At 37.6% G+C, this 17,333-nt stretch overlaps 3 protein-coding genes across 5 annotated transcripts; 2 read left to right on the top strand and 1 right to left on the bottom strand.

Annotated features, from left to right (window-relative positions):
- Position 1: 1 nt before the first annotated feature.
- Positions 2–3,389, bottom strand: LOC106303725 (UPF0183 protein At3g51130). 2 transcript variants are annotated; one of them, XM_013740032.1, is made up of 15 exons: positions 3,151–3,389; positions 2,859–2,941; positions 2,687–2,761; positions 2,317–2,384; positions 2,144–2,246; positions 1,991–2,051; positions 1,743–1,909; positions 1,594–1,656; positions 1,478–1,525; positions 1,226–1,339; positions 1,061–1,151; positions 900–973; positions 577–681; positions 401–465; positions 2–205 (listed from the first exon to the last, which is right to left on the bottom strand). In XM_013740032.1, the coding sequence occupies exons 1-14, from the start codon at positions 3,242–3,244 to the stop codon at positions 418–420; spliced, it is 1,194 nt and encodes a 397-aa protein (XP_013595486.1). In that variant the 5' UTR covers positions 3,245–3,389; the 3' UTR covers positions 2–205; positions 401–417. The 2 variants fall into 2 exon arrangements, with proteins under 2 accessions (XP_013595486.1, XP_013595487.1); XM_013740033.1 differs by having other exon boundaries at positions 8–214.
- A 5,185-nt stretch (positions 3,390–8,574) lies between these two features.
- On the top strand, positions 8,575–14,557 carry LOC106306110 (zinc finger CCCH domain-containing protein 44). 2 transcript variants are annotated; one of them, XM_013742585.1, is made up of 11 exons: positions 8,575–9,198; positions 9,481–9,560; positions 9,646–9,833; positions 10,264–11,158; positions 11,269–11,396; positions 11,539–11,598; positions 11,683–11,733; positions 11,844–11,914; positions 12,202–12,338; positions 12,460–12,635; positions 12,733–14,557. In XM_013742585.1, exons 1-11 carry the CDS (start codon positions 8,735–8,737, stop codon positions 14,395–14,397), a joined length of 3,915 nt encoding a protein of 1,304 aa, XP_013598039.1. In that variant the 5' UTR covers positions 8,575–8,734; the 3' UTR covers positions 14,398–14,557. The 2 variants fall into 2 exon arrangements, with proteins under 2 accessions (XP_013598039.1, XP_013598038.1); XM_013742584.1 differs by having other exon boundaries at positions 12,202–12,353.
- Positions 14,558–14,951: 394 nt separating this feature from the next.
- On the top strand, positions 14,952–16,765 carry LOC106303601. Its single transcript, XM_013739887.1, has 5 exons — positions 14,952–15,258; positions 15,495–15,667; positions 16,065–16,134; positions 16,226–16,331; positions 16,444–16,765. The coding sequence occupies exons 1-5, from the start codon at positions 15,078–15,080 to the stop codon at positions 16,562–16,564; spliced, it is 651 nt and encodes a 216-aa protein (XP_013595341.1). The 5' UTR covers positions 14,952–15,077; the 3' UTR covers positions 16,565–16,765.
- The last annotated feature ends 568 nt before the right edge of the window (positions 16,766–17,333 follow it).

The raw sequence follows: 17,333 nt of genomic DNA, 5'->3' as shown, positions 1-17,333 counted from the left end.
ACGCTATATTATCATCAGAATAATTAGACAAGTAGTCTGAATAATGGGATATACAGTACTAACTGTCATTATAAAGTTTGAAATCAACTAACACAACTGTACAGCATTTACATTTGTAGTTTTGATAATATCATGACGTTAAATTTACAGTCTGTTGTAGAAGATAATAATAGCCTCTGCCTCTCCACCCAAAGCATAAAAGCCCCTGCAAAGACTAACACATTGATCATCCACGTGATATGTTGTTGAGGAGTTTAGCACACAACAGAAAACAACGCTAATTTGAGCCTAAAAGAATTCTATTAAATCAGACAGTGAAGAACATGAAACTTTGCAAATATAAATGACCATCTATACGGGAAAACTGAACATGAACTAGGAATAATTAGTAAGCGCATACCTCGGACAGTAGACACATCATGACTGGAACAAAGTAATAGTGGCTATATGACCGTTCTTCATCACCTGCAAAATTATTAACTCCACTTAAAAAGGTTTCCTCTAACAATCTGATAAAATATTTATAGCAAAGAGGATCCCAATTCCTAATTTGGGCTGTTATTAAAAATGCTTCACCTCAAAAGCAACATTCTGATAGCCATACACGTATGTCGATCCAAAAGGGTTGCTCGTCGAGCCCTGTGTCTGAATAGCTGCTGGTCCACACTCCCCGAGTATTTCCTATTAATGGTGTGAAAGCAAAAAGGTTTCATGAGAAATGTTCTACTCATTTGTTACTATTCTCAGGTTTACTGACTCGAATCAGTCACAATCATGCTGACATTTCTACCAATGATCAACACCTCACAGAATTCTTCTCGTTATGCAATGGGATTGGTCAATAAATTTTCAGGTGAAATTGGTCAAGGCCTAACATAGACAAGCTTCCTATCATTTACCTTAACCTGCTCCCAATTCGTTCTTGGAGTGATCTTGTTTCCACCTCTGTTTGCTTCTGCCTCACTCTCTCCAACTGAAAAGCAGCAATAGAGCGTAGTTTTGTTGAAAAATACAACTCAACATACATCTGAATGAAACAGCTATCATATGCACCGCTTACCAGAGATCACAAAGTTGCACTTTATGTATGAGTTGAAATCAGCATGACCAGGATAGTTGGTGTGAAGAACAAACTTCTTAGCTCTGTGAGTCTGTAAGGGTCATGGATTAAAAAAACACATATGAAGGGAGGGAACATATTAACTCTGCTTGACCAGTTGCCTACCTCGCCATCAAACAGGATGTCCATACCACGAGTAAAATAGTTGTAAAAGTAATCACCACAAAGAGTCGTCTTTGGTCGTGGATCTGAGGCGGAATGAATAACCATTTGATCTACCTGGAAAGCAAAGTACAATTTTAGAAGCAGAAATACAAATGTTCAAATGGGCATTAGACTATGATAGATAAATTGCAGGCAAGATAGTGAGAGAAGCTAATGCAAGTATCTGTTCGTGATATACAACAAACAAGTTACCTGCTTCGGGTGGATCCCACATGGTCGTCCTAAGTCAGTCCATACATCCTGCACCGAGCACGAAATGATGAGTTCCAAGAAGAAGCACAATAAGACAGGTAGGTACAAAAATTTACCTGTGGAGATGCACCAAAAGGCATATGCTGGCCTCCAACAGTAAAGTATAGCTCCTTGCCAAGCTGCATAAATATGTAATATACTCATGCGAAGAGTAAGGAGGTGGCTAGCTGCTAATTATGTTTAAACCAATAAAGATAAGCCATACCTTGACATGAACCTCTTCCATATAAAGGCTGCCAGGAGGCAAAGGAGGGACAGAAGCTCTATCCATCAGCTTTCCTACACCAACTTTTTTGTCGCTTGAGTTGTCATATATAGAGACCCGGCATGTTACTGGCGTGGTGCCATCTGGAAACTCCAATGGTAACGCCGCTTCATAGAATAGAAAGATAAGTCATATAATAGACAAAGAAACATAAACTGAATTTCTCTTGAACCCGGAGAAAAACATACCTTCTCCATCATGGCAGCAGTCCGTGTACTGGTTGGGAATCGGAAACTGGAAGGATAGCCCCTGCCATAGTTAAATAAACGTTAAGCATCGACAGAACAAATTCAAACATATATGGAAGAAGAGTGAGACCCGTATATTTATTTGTTGCTCACCGGGTAGAAGAGAGAATAAACCCCTCTTTGTTTATCATAAATCCCAGGAAAGGTCGGTCCAAAAAGTGCATAAACAGCCACAAACGTCGCCAGAGTTGATCCCCTGAAGTACAAGGAGTGCACAGATCATCACATGAGTAAACTACACCAAAGTCATAATTTTTTTAACTCACCCAATCGTAGAAGTGGCGTAACGCATCTGAAGCCGCTTGACATCATATATCTCAACCAAGCGTAACCTCTGCAAACAAATCAAATATGGAAGAACAATAACCAAGCTAGAGTTTATAACAAATAAAAGAAGAGTAAACTGAATACTCCACTTAAAACTAGTCAAATAATGAGGATATCGGTTTCCACACTTGAATAGTTGAAGCATAATAGATTTGTAAAGTAGTCTAGTTGGTTTGATAAAAAAAAAAAAAAAAAAAAAAAAAAAAAAAAAAAAAAAAAAAAAAAAAAAAAAAAAAAAAAAAAAAAAAAAAAAAAAAAAAAAAAAAAAAAAAAAAAAAAGAAGGTATCAACCACAGCATCATCTAGTACCTGAGACCATGGATCAAACCGAAGATGGAAACCATGATCCGGAAAGCTAATAACAATATCCAGTATCAGAGGATCCTGCGCAAGCCAAAGGAATCATGGAGAATCCAACAAAATTTATAAGATATAACACTTGGATGAAATAAACAGTGAATGAGTCTCATAAGTAACAAACCTCGTCGTGGTATTTAACATGAACAACATCATATATGTTAGGCTGCTGCTCTATTTGCGCAAATGCATCACAAATCGGCATTCCTGAAAAACAACACCACGATTTTNCCATGAACTAAGACGACGTTAGCTAATACTACAGTATTATTATTATCGAACTCAATAAGGAACACGCAATCGACGATCGCAAATCAATTTCTATCTTCCAAGTCCAATATACGCAGGCGAGATGATCAAGTGATTCTCGAATTCGAAAAACTAGAGCAGAAAGAGAATTTGAGAGAATCGAATACCGATGGAGAAAGGTCCGATGCCGACGCCGGGTCGGAGATCGAAGACGGTGGCGCCCATGGCGGTGCCTTCGCATCGTCTCCTTGTCCTCTGCATCACCACCGATCTTTGAGTAATCCTTCGTACTATGATCGGTTTTCTCGGACGGAAGAGAACAGTCTCTCTCTTTTTTTTGTTTTATTTGATTTTTGTTGTTTTCACGCAGAAGAAGACGGTGACGGGGCCGGTCTCAACTTAAGTTAACATCGCAATAGAAGTAATTTAGGTGATGATTGTTTGCATGGTTTTTAGATTTTAGTTTTTAGATTTTGGTTTTAGTTTTTAGTTTTTGAATTTTCTGTAGATTTTAGTTTTTCAAAAAGCTTGATTGGTGACATTAGATTTTGGTTTTTGTTTTTTGAACTAAAATATATTATAAATATAAATTTTTTCTTCTACACACCATTAAAAACAAATTTTTTTATTATCACTAAAATAAATAAACTTATATTAAAAGTTTTAAAATATATTATCGAATAAAAACTAATAGCTATATTTAAAATAACTTTAATTATATATCTTCAAAACAATAAACAATTAGTAGCTAATATAGTAAAACAAAATAAAAATATTTAAAATTTAAAATATGGTAAAAATAGAATGACTATTTAATAAATGTATAATTCTTATAATTAGCAGTTATAATTAATTTAATAGTATGAAATATTATTTACATAATTATAAAACTAATTTAGCTAAACAAAACTCCAATAACTTAATTTTTAAAAAATATTTTTGTGGAACTCGAAACTACATGAATATAATCATCCACCATTTTTCATTCTAAATAAATTATAATTTTATTTTTCATTTTTTTCATTTTAGTGATTTATTGGATAGTTTAATTGATAACATAATGGTAAAACAAATGTGTGGGAATTGAGAAAGGAGATAAACATGGAATAACTATAAAAAAAATTTAAAAATAAAAGATTGTAAAAGAAAATAATGAATAAAAGAACTTACGTTGGCCATAATCTAAAAAACATAACTTTTGGTTTTTGTGTAAAAATAGGTGGTTATTTCAAAAACTAGTTTTCCTAGATTTTAGGGAATCATTTTTTCCAAAATCTTGATTGGCAAAAAAAAATAGTTTTTCAAAAAACAAAAGCCAGAAACCATTTCAGAAACTGAAAACAATCAAGCTCTTAGTTTAATGTTATTTCCTTTTTTGTTAAAGAACCTTCATATTAAATTTTTGTTGTTGTTTTTTGTTGTAACAAAAAGTATTTGATTATCAGATTTTACTTTTTTGTAAAAAAAAAAATGATAATCAGATTTTACATAAGAACTAGAGGATAATATACTACTCCGTATACTGAGGTCTGGTCCTTAAATATTCTGGGGGAATCCCAAAAACTATAAAAATAACAAAAAGTTGAGAAAATATTTAAGAAAATAAATCTTTTATCTCACAATATTTACAATCCATAAATCAAATGAATTAAAGATTTTGTTAAATGAATGGCCGAAATTTTACTTATTGTAAACATGACCGGAAGCACATGTTTCTATGGTTTCTTCTCATAGCCGGTGGTACTAAGTATAATACGTAAAAACGACTATCAATGATTGAAAAAACTAAGTTTATTCGAATTTTTCCCTTTAGCTAATTATCCTCTTTTTTTACTTGTTATTCTTTGTAATAAATTGTGTTCCATAACATCATAAGTCTCCAAAAACACAAAACAAATGGTGTTACTTTTTTTTAGGCCAATTCAGGCGAATAACCAAAACATAGAAGATAATTAGGTGATCATGCATTATTTTTATATATTTACAAAACCATGTATAGAGAGATGATGATTTTACGGTTCAGTCAACAATTGATCACCATTTGAGCCTAGTTTAAATTTCTTTTCTTAAAAAAAAATTAAAATTGCATTAATTATCAACCCCAAAGGGCATCGAAACAGTTACAACCACGGCAAAACAACAACGTTAGGTTACAGAAAACAAACAGAACATTTATACCTAATCTAAGCAAAAAGGAGAGAGAGAGGTTGAAGGTGAGAAGACACAAGGGGAGCGAGTCCCCTCCTCCAGTGAACACCGATGGCGCCTTTATCCAATTCCGAAGTATCTCTGGCGGGGATGTTCATGCCCTACACAGATCCACCACCGAAACCTTCAAATCTGCCATCCACGGAGTTTTCTCGCAGCCCCAATTCGCCGGATACAAACGAACCGACTCCACAAACCCTCACCGCTGCAAAGAGGTTGAAATCTCACGCTGCTCAAGGTCCGAATCACCACGTATTACCTTCCACCAAGGCGCTGAGAGATGAAACCAGATCTGATGGAGAAGAAGCACATGGAACCGTCATCCCTTATGAGCCCTCTGCCGTCTCCCGAAACTCTCTAGATCGGCAAAGATAAACTCCGACCCTGAGGACTGACTTGCGGTTTCGTGACGGCGTCTCCGTCGTCCTCTAACAGAGATCAACCGCAAAGTCTCCGACGAGCCACCAGAGCAAAGAGTTTTTCTAGGGCTCCTTCGTACATAAGACCGAACCAAAACGCGAGGGGGAGAGAGAAATACCACCATCTACCACCGGCGAGAACCATTCCGTCACGTTGATCGGTATCCGGAAGGGGGAGGTCACCACGAACGCCGACTAGACACCGGACATCAATTTCTTCTCAGGAAGCTCAACGATCCGGGAACCAACCATTTTGATTTTGATAATAAACTTGATTGTGGAGAGCTGAGAAACTGAGAAAGAGATCTCTAAAGTATATCGAAACAAAAGATATGTTCAATTGGTGCTTTTGGTTTTTGCATTAAACTGAAAGTATTGTCGGTTGCGATTTCAAAGAATTTCATCATTATTACGGAAGGTGCATGTGTGAATAGCAAAAGGTTGTGTCTGTGATGTGAGGTTGAATAGGGTTAGTCTCGGTATTAATAAACAATAAACAATACACAGTGCCATGTCCATTTAGCTAATAAAATTTGTTCCTATGTATATCGAGTGCAAATTCCTTTTTTTATATTCTATTGACTGATCCGGTCGGTATAATTTTTAACATTTAGACCCTCCTCAAAAAGTTTACTCAAATTTAGAAAAAAATTCACATAAAAGCATCACGTGACTTTTTTTTTTGATAACCGTAGTATGATTCCAAAGGCTTTCTAGGCCCAACGACTAATCACTACGAGACTCGCAAGATCCGCGTTTTTTTACCACTTAAAACGCCCCAGATGGCCAAAGAAAATCGAACCCAAGACGGTACTCACAGCTGTGAGCCTTTTACCACTAGGCCAAGACGACTTATTTGGATCACTTGGTTTCTTTTGCTGTATCATATACCAAAATTCCATTGAATACGTAACATTTAGTATTTCAGCACTTCAAATATTCGTATTAAAAAAAAATAATATGGGTGGATATGTTACTTGCAAAAAGATGGATGTTAGAGAAAATATCAAATTCGATAAAATATTTGTTTTCTTGGTTCAAATTAGGGCTGGACAAATAAACCGAACCCGAAAATCCGAACCGAATCCGATTCGATAAAAATAAATTCGAACCGATCCAAATCCGACATAAATACCGAATGGATCTTGTTTTTTGGTATTTTGGGTTATGGGTATTATCCGAACCAAACCCGGACCTAAATGGATATCCGATAGAACCCGAAACATTTAAAATCACAAAAAAGAACTTCTACCAAATATGATCTTAATTCTTAATATGTATCCAAAATACTTTAAAATATTATTGAATTTCTAAAATAATTATCTATTACACGAAGGTTGATGGTGGAATGTGGCGGTTGAAGCCTGCAGTTTTTAGATTTTGGTTTTGTTTTCATTGAATAATGTTTCTCATTTCATGAGAACTTAGTTTTTGTTTTATGATTTCATGTATCTGGTTTTCTTTCTATCACTAACTATGTTTATCTTTCATTTGATTGCGAATGATCACGTTTGATGTTTTTATTTATTTTTGAATCGATTTTACTTATGTTTTGGCTATTAAAATATGTACAAATCATGTATTTTAAATCCGAAGAACCGATTTCATTTATGTTTTAGTTACAAAATAGGTACAAATCATGTATTTTAAACCGAAGAACTGATTGGGACCCGAATCCGAAAGTACAATGGGTTATACCGGTTATTTGGAGATTTACTAACCTCGACCCGAACCCGATAGAACCCGAACCGGTCCCGAACCGAACTTTTATATAACCCGAATGAAGCTGATTTTGATAAACCCGAAAAACTAAAACCCGAATGGATAAAATCGAAATCCGATTGGGACTCCGAATGCCCATGCCTAGTTCAAATTCGGTAAAAGACAGTTTACAAAAAATAAAAAATAAAAAAATTCGGTAAAAGATATCTATTCAAAAATGTATAGCAAAATGCAACTCCAACATGCACGTGAACAATGGACCAACAAAGCTACAAAGCCTACCTACAAGGCTACAATGCCATGTGAGTGTGGCGAGCGAAGTTATGATCAAAACAATGAAATATCTTATGCTTCTATTGTGTGTTTCAAATCATCTTTGGTATGAATGATTATTTTAAAATTTGGATGAGGAGTTTATAAACGCAAGGCTGGCAATTTCCACACACTTAGATAGTAAAAAGGAAAAACAAAATATGGGATTCTTCTCCATCAGGTGACTGACTGACTTTTGTAAGTCATTTTTCCTTTAATTCGCATAAATCTGTTTTATTCGAGAATTGAAACTCGGATCTCCTGGTATAAAATCATTAATGAACCATTGGTCAAAACTATTAGACCAAGAGGGCTTCCATGGTATATATTTTGGCATACCTTTTATTTCAAAGTCGTTTGGGAATCTGGGATACTACCATTTGTGTGAAAGGTGAAGAAAAGCAAGACATGGGAAATTAATACTTCAAACATTTCTACACACAATCTTTGAATAGTAGAGATTAATTTGACTATTCATGCATTGTGTTCCGAGAATAAAATCTCAAACCAGAGACAAATCACCACATTTTATATATAAACATAGTCATACCAAATTAACAATACTAAACAATAAATTCTGCCTTATACTATTGTATAAATTAATTTGAAATCCAGAAATAGTAGTAAATTCAGAAACAAAACCTATAAGCAGAAATTATTTTAAAGGAAAAATACTTCACCGCCTATTTTCAGTAAAGCTAGTCATACCAGATTAACAATATTAACCTATAAATTATACCATTATATTTCATAAATTAATTTCAAATCCATAAACAGTATCAAATTTAGAATAAGGCAGAAATTATGTGAAAAGAAAATAAAAGTTTCTATAAGTTTAGCAAAAAAAAAGTTTCTATAAGCAGAAAGAAGTAAAACAATTGGTTTCTCATTAAAACCCATTAAAAATGAGTCGCGAAAAAAAAGAGAGAGTCCATTTTATTGACTTCCCCCACTAGTCTTCGTTCTAAACACATCAATCGTACTCTCTCTCCATCATCATCTTCCCCCAGAGAACCGTCAGATTAGGGTTTCTCTTTCACTAATTGATCTGCATCCACTACTCATATCTACTTCGAATTCTTCACTAGCCATGAAGAATCAACAGAAGCAACTCCAGCGAGGCGCTTCGTCTCGCGGCGAAGAAAGTTCGGTCAGAGGGATCGATCTCATGAGAGTCGATCAATGCGAGGAGATCGATGCTCTCTCTGTGCCTGCCCCGACGGTGGGAGGGACGGTTGAGCAAGAGGCCCCTGTGAAGCGAAAACGGGGCCGGCCTCCGAAGGCACATGCTAAGACGCCGCTGCAAACTCAACCCCCGCTGCCGCTGCCGCTGCAAACTCAGCCCACGCCGCCGCTGCCGCTGCAAACTCAGCCCACGCCGCCGCTGCCGCTGCAAACTCAGCCGCCGCCGCCGCCGCCGCCGCTGCAAACTCAGCCGCCGCCGCTGCAAACTCAGCCCCCGCCGCCGCCGCCGATTACGCGGAAGGATGACAAGGAAGAAGATGTGTGCTTCATTTGCTTCGACGGCGGAGACCTCGTTCTCTGTGATCGCCGGTGAGTGATTGTTAGTGTACAGTGATGACAATTGTGTTAGATAGTATGCGTTGATAGAGATTAGAGCCTTGGATGATGAGTTTAACAACGGAAAAAGAGAATTAGTTAGTTACTCGATTGGCTTTTAATTGTATATTTATTGCTTTAGTTGCTATTTTTGATCACATGCTTGCTAATGCCATAGATTAGACTCATATCGATTGGTAAAGAAGCAACGAGGCAGTGTTAATGAGGAGGTTTTGGATACGAGATTTGTGTTATTGATAACTTATTGATGTTCAGGAACTGCCCCAAGGCATACCATCCAGCTTGTATTAACAGAGACGAGGCATTCTTTCGAACAACTGCTAAATGGAACTGCGGTACGTGGATATCTCTGACAGGCGAGTCATTTCAAATCTTTTAAATGGCGACGTAAAACTGATGTTTTCGTTCATTCATTTACAGGTTGGCACATATGCAGTAAATGCCAGAAATCTTCCAGTTACTTGTGTTATACATGCACTTTTTCTGTTTGTAAGCGGTGCGTTGCTGATGCCGACTATGTGTTTGTGAGAGGTAACATGGGGCTTTGTGGCACATGCATTAAGCCAATAATGTTAATTGAGAATATTGGTCAAGGAGATGTTCAAGCGGTAAGACACTTCTCCACATTCCATAGTTTCCATTCAATTCTCAGCCGCAAAATTTGCTCAGGCGAATTGATTTTCACCACCTGTCACAATTACCTTAGGAGGAATATAGTTTTGCCATGCACATGACACTCGTCGAACACGATAGGTTTTGTCATAGCAACCAGTTACAAGCTGATATCATGGAATTTTAGAGATTTGGGGTTTAGGGTTTCATATTTAATAAGTTCTTGCAAGAGCAGTAGAGGGTATGTTGGGTGTCTTTTTTTTAAATAATCGCATAAAGCCAAAGGAAAAGAGTAACTTTTCTTGTTTAGGGAGGAAATCTTGTACTTCGTTCTATAAGAAATTTGAGTGTTTTTCTTTTTGTATTATCTTCTTTATTTACTATTTCATAATGTGCGCGGGCATAATGTTTTTCCTTGTTTATTAGGTTAAGGTGGATTTTGATGACAAGCTCAGTTGGGAGTATCTGTTCAAGGTATATTGGCTTTGCCTGAAGGAAGAGCTGTCTCTAACTGTCGACGAGCTTATGAGAGCATATAATCCTTGGAAGGAGGTTCCTTACACTGCTCCTAAAGTGGAGTTACGAAATGATCATACCCGTAACAATGTTTATTCTTCAGGCAGTTCAGCTTTAGATGCAGCAGAGAATGGAATAAAAAGAAGAAAGACTAGTGATTCATCCACCTTACCTAGCAAGTTGGATGCCAAAAATCCAAGTAATACCCCAAAGAAGCGTCCTGGAGATACAAATTGGGCAACAAAAGAACTCCTCGAGTTTTTGTCGTTCATGAGAAATGGCGATACATCGGTTATTTCTCAGTTTGACGTGCAGGGTCTTCTGCTTGACTATATCAACAAAAAAAATCTTAGGGATCCTCATCAGGAGTCTCAAGTTATTTGTGACCTAATGCTTGTGAAGTTGTTTGGAAAGCAACGAGTGGGTCACATTGAAATGCTTAAGCTTCTTGAGTCTCACTTTCTTATCCAAGAGAAACCTAAAGATGAGAAAACCACGAATGGGGAAACTACTCATGCTGTTCCTAGCCAAGTAGTTGAAGATATTGGTCATGATCCACCGGTTAGGGATAGAAGACGCAAGATGCATAGGAAAACTGTTGGCAGGGTACAAAACGAAAATCTGGATGCATATGCAGCGATTGATGTTCACAATATCAACCTGATTTATTTGAGACGTAAATTCTTAGAGACTCTACTTGATGATATCAACAAAGTTCACGAAAAGGTGGTAGGCACAATTTTAAGAATTAAGGTATCCGGCAGCGACCAGAAGCTGGATATTCACAGGCTCGTTCAAGTTGTAGGTATTTGATCAGTGCTCATATTAATGCTTTTTTGAGGAAAGAAAATTGGGAAATTAGTGACCCAAAATTTTAATAGTAAGATCTCAGCTGCTTTTGTGGTTATTTAACAGGTACAAGCAAGGCAGCAGCAACCTACCAACTTGGCGCAAAGACTACAGATGTTATGCTAGAAATACTAAATCTAGAAAAGAGAGAGGTCATCTCGATTGATCAATTATCAGATCAAAATGTCACAGAGGTAAATATAGCCTCTCTGAAACATTAGTTTATCTACCTTTCTATGCTCGTCAATAAAAGGTTTAAACCCCATCTACTAATAAGGTAACCCTAGTAGTTAGGTTTTAATTTCTCCTATATGTACCTATTACTGTGGTTTTCAGGACGAGTGCAAACGGCTACGCCAGAGCATAAAATGTGGTCTCAATAAACGTTTGACTGTGGTAAGACCGCCCGCATGATATTTTCTCGTGAAATTGTATATTTTACCTAACTTGGAAACTCATGTTTTTTTTTTGCGGTGTCAGGGTGACATCTTGAAGACGGCAACAACACTGCAAGCCATGAGAATCAATGAGGTAGGCTAATTAAAAGCAAGCAAATATTATACGTATATATATATATTAAAGATCCCCTGATCTTAGTTTTTTACTGTGGTGTGCTTCTTACTCATGTTTTGTCGATGTAGGCTCTGGAAGCTGAGATATTAAAGGTCAAACACCTCCGTGATCAGGCCAGTGAGAAGGGTCATCGAAAGGAATATCCTTTTTGAGATTGCCTTACTATATTTGTTGCACTTCGGTTACACTATTTTCCTTTTCAGATACTGGTTATAGAATCTTTCAGTGAGTCTTTGATGAAATAGTTCGTTAAAGAGTCGACCATGCCACTCGTAACGGCTAAGAATAATTTAGTTTGAGTAGATAGCTTGATAAGTACTTCGGTCTTCCCATTTAGATGTTTGGTCTGCGTTTAAATGTGAAAGATACTTTTCACTGAGTGATTGCATGGAAAGTTAAAGTCTTGATTTCTTAACCATCTCCCACGCTTAGAGAATGTGTAGAAAAGCTAGGGCTTCTAGAATCACCTGAGCATCGCCAGCGGCTTCTGCAGGAAGTCCCAGAAGTTCATACGGATCCAAGCATGGATCCAAGTCATCCATCAGCAGAAGATGCAGTGTTGGGTACGAGAAAACAAGGTTTCCCACTTTAACCTAGGATGTGAACAAGCTAATTGTTCATTTTCTTACAAAAATTCCTGATTGGTGGATACTATTTACAATCTTTTACGTTTTCTATTTGCAGATAATCACATAAAGGCTCCAAGTAAAGGTCCGAAGAAAAAAGGGAATATCCTGAACAAGTTGGGAAATAATGCGCAGACAAAATATGATGCTCCAGTTTTGCGAAGCAGAAAGGCCGTGAATGTTACTAAGAAAGATGATTGTTCCAAGGTCCACAACAACTCATCAGATATCCAGGTTTGACCACACATCCTACTCTGTTTGCAATGTAACCTCTCATATGTTTTTTTAGTATTGGTTTCAAGTCATATACCTTCATTTCTGGGTACTACAGGAAAGTGGTAAAGATGATGAGGAGAGTGAAATATGGCATTATCGAGATCCAACCGGAAAGACCCAGGGACCGTTTTCTATGGGGCAGCTCCGCAGATGGAAATCTTCTGGTCATTTCCCCCCTTATCTTAGGATATGGAAAGCGCATGAGAACCAAGATGAGTCTGTACTTCTGACTGAAGCTCTTGCCGGAAGATTTGATAAAGCAACTACTTCGCCGAGTTCCTCTTTGCTTCCCCAAGAACTAAAACTATCTCAGCACGACTCGGGACGCACTGGCGTGGACGGGGACTGTCTTCAGAAGAACCTTACGCCAGTCAGCAACAGTGCAGCCTCCTCTTCGTCCTCTACTGTCAGTGCCCTTCCTAACGATCCAAAAGAGAAACAAGTTGCGACTCTTTTACCTTGCTCTGGAAAAGTTAAAGATGGTAATTCCGTTCGTTCCCAGCCTCAAGTTAGTTGTCCAGCATCAATGTCTGTGGTTCCAGGACATGTGGTTTCGCCTGACGCAAGAGCAACTTCAGGGGCAGATGGTAAGACTGTAGAAGAAGGAACAAACGGTGGTTCTGTTCACGCACCAAACCTTAACCAAGAAATCCATGTCCCTGAAGACTTGGAAGCTCAAGCGGCAGAGACTATTCAGTCTCTGTCTTCTTGTGTTCTGGTCAAAGGAACATCTGGTGTCACATGGAGCACCACCACCACAACTACCACTGATGCTGTTACCACCACTTCGAGTGTTATGGTCACTGGAGGACAGCTTCCTCAAGTAACACATCAGAATGCTGTTGTTTCAGCTGCACCGTCTGTGAAGCCAATTGATTTGGCAGCTGATCATGCCACAGCTACTCAGACTTCAGACAACACCCAAGTGGCTCACTCATCTGGGTGGCCAGCCATTGTGGCTGACCCGGACGAGTGTGATGAATCAGTTTCGGATCTATTAGCCGAAGTTGAAGCGATGGAACAGAACGGTTTGCCCTCTTCACCCACCTCAACATTTCACTATGACGACGATGATTTGACAAAAGGGCCAGAAAAAGATTTCTTTAACCCTGTCGCACGCATGTCCCTCACACCTGAATCATGCAGAATGAATACCTCTCAGCCGAGTATTCTTGACAATGTCTCTACGGGAAAAAGCTCAATGGGCACAGAATCAAAAGACAACACTCTCTTCAACCACTGTGGAACCGCTGGTCCGGAGCTCCTGCTCTTTGCACCACCAGCGCCGTCTTCAGTTAGTCAGGACCTGACTCTGACGACAACAGCTCTTAGACTGGGATCAGAAACCACAGTTAAAGCTGGATCGGTCGAGAGGCTCCCCAAGTCCCTTTCAGGAGTGAGTTTGGAACCGAGCCCCAGGTCATCATCATTACATGACTCACCACGTGGAAACACCGAGCGCAGCCCACGTGGAAATGGAAGTCATCAAAGAAGATCCGGTGGGCATAGCAGAGACCGGCAATGGTGGAACAACGGTCACAACACTAGCGTCAACAACAACAGTCATAATAATCGGCAATGGCCAAACAGCAGTAGGCATGGGTATGACCATGGATCAGGTTCATACACAGCTCATCCGCCCAAAGGGCTAAAGATATGTAAGTTCTATGAGAGTGGAAACTGCAAAAAGGGTGCTTCTTGTAGTTTTTGGCACCCCTGATTCTCATTTCTTTGTATTGTGTATTTATCTGTTTAGTTAACATGTCAAACATCCTTTCTGTAACTTGTTTATTTAGGACATTTCGAGCATCCTTTTTGGTAACACCAAAGTTTTTGTACCTCATTAGCCCATGTTTAAGTAATTATCAAAGCTTTGTGTATAACTTCCATTTAGAAGTCTTTGCAACTTATGTCGGTCTTGCTCGCTTTCATACCCTGTTCTAAAAATCGGTCGCTTAGGTGTTACGTACGCGTCATTTTTCCAGGCCGATTTATGCCAAATTGGTTTAAAAATTTGATATTTATATCCTATTTTTTCCGCCTAGCCGCCTAATCTATTTTTATTATTATTATTTTTTAAAATTTTATTTTTAATAATATTTTTATTTATTTATTTGATCTAAAATTTTATAAATATCATTTGTATTCATAGCTTTGGTATAAACCTTTACCAATACGAATACGCAGCCGTTTGATCGTTTAGTTTTTTTTCTCTCGAGTCAATTTGTTATCTTAATGGACCTAGGCCCATTTACTTTATTTGCTAGCATTATTACAAACAAGAGGGCACCGCCGTAAGAGTTTCCGGAGAAAACAGATCGGACGAATGAGCTTGAAGATGAGCTAAACAACATAGAGGACAAAACTTCGAAAGCGATCAAGAAGGAAGAGAGGTTAACGATGAGCGAAGGCTCTAGCGGAGAAGTGAATAGCACGGTGATGGAAGAGAAATCGGAACAGAGAGGGGGAGGATCTCTTGCGAAAGGAAGGTCGTGCAAAGGATACCTTTACTACTCATCCACTCTCAAATCCAAGGACAAGAACCCTCGCTGCGTCGGCATCCCTCGTACTCTCCGTCAAGGTCAATTTCCTCTTTCGCAAATCAATCGCTGCTTCTGCTACATTCTAGGGTTCCCGAATCAAATTGATTAGGTTCTTCTCATTGCGATTAGGTTGAGAGATAGTTCTAATTGTAGAATCTATAATCCATAAGCAGAATCCTATGCTACTAGATGTTTGATTTGTTCTCATGGATTCTGTATGCATACAGCAATTATAGATTTCATGATTTATTTATTATTTTTTTTTTTTTTGCAGTTCCTGATTACGTTGTTGGACAATCTGAAGCTGAAGCTTCTAAAGAAGGGCGTACCTTGGCTGATTTTTACTATGGATGTTTGGGTTATTCTGTTTACATGACTGATAAAGACTCATCTACTGCCATGAAGCAGCAAGCCAAGACCCAACTTCCCGTTTGTCTCGGCCTTGAGGTTTGACATCACTTTTTTTCTCGAAACACTCATTAGGCTATGGTGTCTATGTTTTTATGCTCATGGAGTTACATCTACGTACTCATTTTATTTTACTATTATGCGCTCTGGGCACTCTAGTTGGTCTTCTTTCTCCTTTGGTGGAGTTATATCTACATCTTGCTGTCATTTTAGTATTATACGCTCTGGACAATCTAGTTGGTTTCCTATCTCCTCTCGGCTTGTTTTTTGTTTTGTTGGTGTTTGTGTTATATCTCTTAAGACGCTATCAACTTTTGTAAAACTGGTTTTATATTACAAAACATGATCCTTTTACTGGCGTGAAAAAAGAATATGGTTTACTTTCTGCTGTTTCCAATCTCTATTATCTTCCTCAAACTTTCTAGTGTTCATGTAGATACTAGCAGATAGAAGAGCAGCTTCAAGCAACACTTCATCTATTCCTGCCCGCGCTCACAACAGAAATGGTAACACCTGATCCTCTCTTTATTCATATAACATGCTGAGACGCGTCCTGCATCTTGTTTTTTTAATGATTTTTGTTGTTGTGTGCTGTAGATTCTCGGGAGGTGCCCCAGCACCAGAACCATAGACCAGCTTCAACCCCAATCCCAAAACCAACCCCAGCCACTGCCACAAACACTGAAAACGGCTTCGTATCGAGGTAAGATGGGAGATGGTGGACTAACCAACCAAGTCTGAAAGTCATCTAAATGGGCATATTGCTTATATAACATAACAATATTCATTAATTTTTGTCCTGTGGGATGCATCAGGTTTACAAGGAATGCTAACCTGGTAGCAGCAGGGGTGATGAAGAACTTGAAGAGAGTGGGTAACTATGTGAAAGAGCATTTGGACGACTCCTTGGACGATCATCGAAAGCGACCTAAATAAACAAATCTATGTTACATCAAAATGTGGAGAGAAACCAAAAAAAAAAAAAAAAAGCACAGGTGACAGTCAACAAGATATTATGAGTGATTTGACACTTTTTGGAAACTCCTTTTGGATTCTCATAATAAAAAAGCAACAAAAAAAAAAGATGTATTGATATTATCTTTTTACAATTACTAGAACTATAATGTGTTTACCTTCCTCAGTTTTGGTTTTGACTTTGATTATATATACCAAAAGGGTCAAGATGACAAGATTCTCTTAGATTCGTAATTATTGTTTGCTTATGCATTAAATTTATTTAGGTATTAGTAGAAATTGTTCCACTGGCTCTTAACAGAGATTAACTTATTTGTAAACTAAAATATTTTAGGGAAAACTGTTTTTTTTAGAGAAAAAAAATAGTAATTACGTCTCTTTAGACTAATTTATATTTTGTGTCATATTTTTCTATAATACCCTTTAATATTTATGAAAATAATTTTAATAAATAGTTTTACAAACAAAAAAAATTTGGAAAAATAGTAACATTTGTTAAAATACATATATGAACTTAATGGTATATTTTCCAGTTATAAAAAAGTTAAAATTATAAATTTCAGATTATGTTCTAAAAAAAGTAGAAATGACATTCTACGAAGTAGAAAACGAAATCTATTTTTTTCATTGAATCTACAATGTTTAGAATACGTGATCTACGTAAATAGGAGTATTCTACAAATATGTAGAATACACATTCCGCGCTTAACCTACCATTCTAAAATTCTTA

The sequence above is a fragment of the Brassica oleracea genome, chromosome C7, assembly GCF_000695525.1.
Source record: "Brassica oleracea var. oleracea cultivar TO1000 chromosome C7, BOL, whole genome shotgun sequence".
Taxonomy (NCBI): domain Eukaryota; kingdom Viridiplantae; phylum Streptophyta; class Magnoliopsida; order Brassicales; family Brassicaceae; genus Brassica; species Brassica oleracea.
The sequence above is the reverse complement of the archived record's forward strand: the minus strand, read 5'-3'. Positions and strand labels throughout refer to the sequence as shown.

What these genes read in the sequence shown, in the direction of transcription:
- LOC106303725 (XM_013740032.1), bottom strand. Translation starts at nt 3,244, where the DNA reads ATGCAGAGGACAAGGAGACGATGCGAAGGCACCGCCATGGGCGCCACC. An exon ending in ATGTTAAATACCACGACGAG is followed by an intron (nt 2,762 to 2,858) that starts GTTTGTTACTTA and finishes TGGCTTGCGCAG; the next exon opens with GATCCTCTGATACTGGATAT. An exon ending in GTGGGATCCACCCGAAGCAG is followed by an intron (nt 1,340 to 1,477) that starts GTAACTTGTTTG and finishes TTTGCTTTCCAG; the next exon opens with GTAGATCAAATGGTTATTCA.
- LOC106306110 (XM_013742584.1), top strand. Translation starts at nt 8,735, where the DNA reads ATGAAGAATCAACAGAAGCAACTCCAGCGAGGCGCTTCGTCTCGCGGC. An exon ending in CTCGTTCTCTGTGATCGCCG is followed by an intron (nt 9,199 to 9,480) that starts GTGAGTGATTGT and finishes ATTGATGTTCAG; the next exon opens with GAACTGCCCCAAGGCATACC. An exon ending in ACAACTCATCAGATATCCAG is followed by an intron (nt 12,636 to 12,732) that starts GTTTGACCACAC and finishes TGGGTACTACAG; the next exon opens with GAAAGTGGTAAAGATGATGA.
- LOC106303601 (XM_013739887.1), top strand. Translation starts at nt 15,078, where the DNA reads ATGAGCGAAGGCTCTAGCGGAGAAGTGAATAGCACGGTGATGGAAGAG. An exon ending in CCCTCGTACTCTCCGTCAAG is followed by an intron (nt 15,259 to 15,494) that starts GTCAATTTCCTC and finishes TTTTTTTTGCAG; the next exon opens with TTCCTGATTACGTTGTTGGA. An exon ending in CCGCGCTCACAACAGAAATG is followed by an intron (nt 16,135 to 16,225) that starts GTAACACCTGAT and finishes TGTGTGCTGTAG; the next exon opens with ATTCTCGGGAGGTGCCCCAG.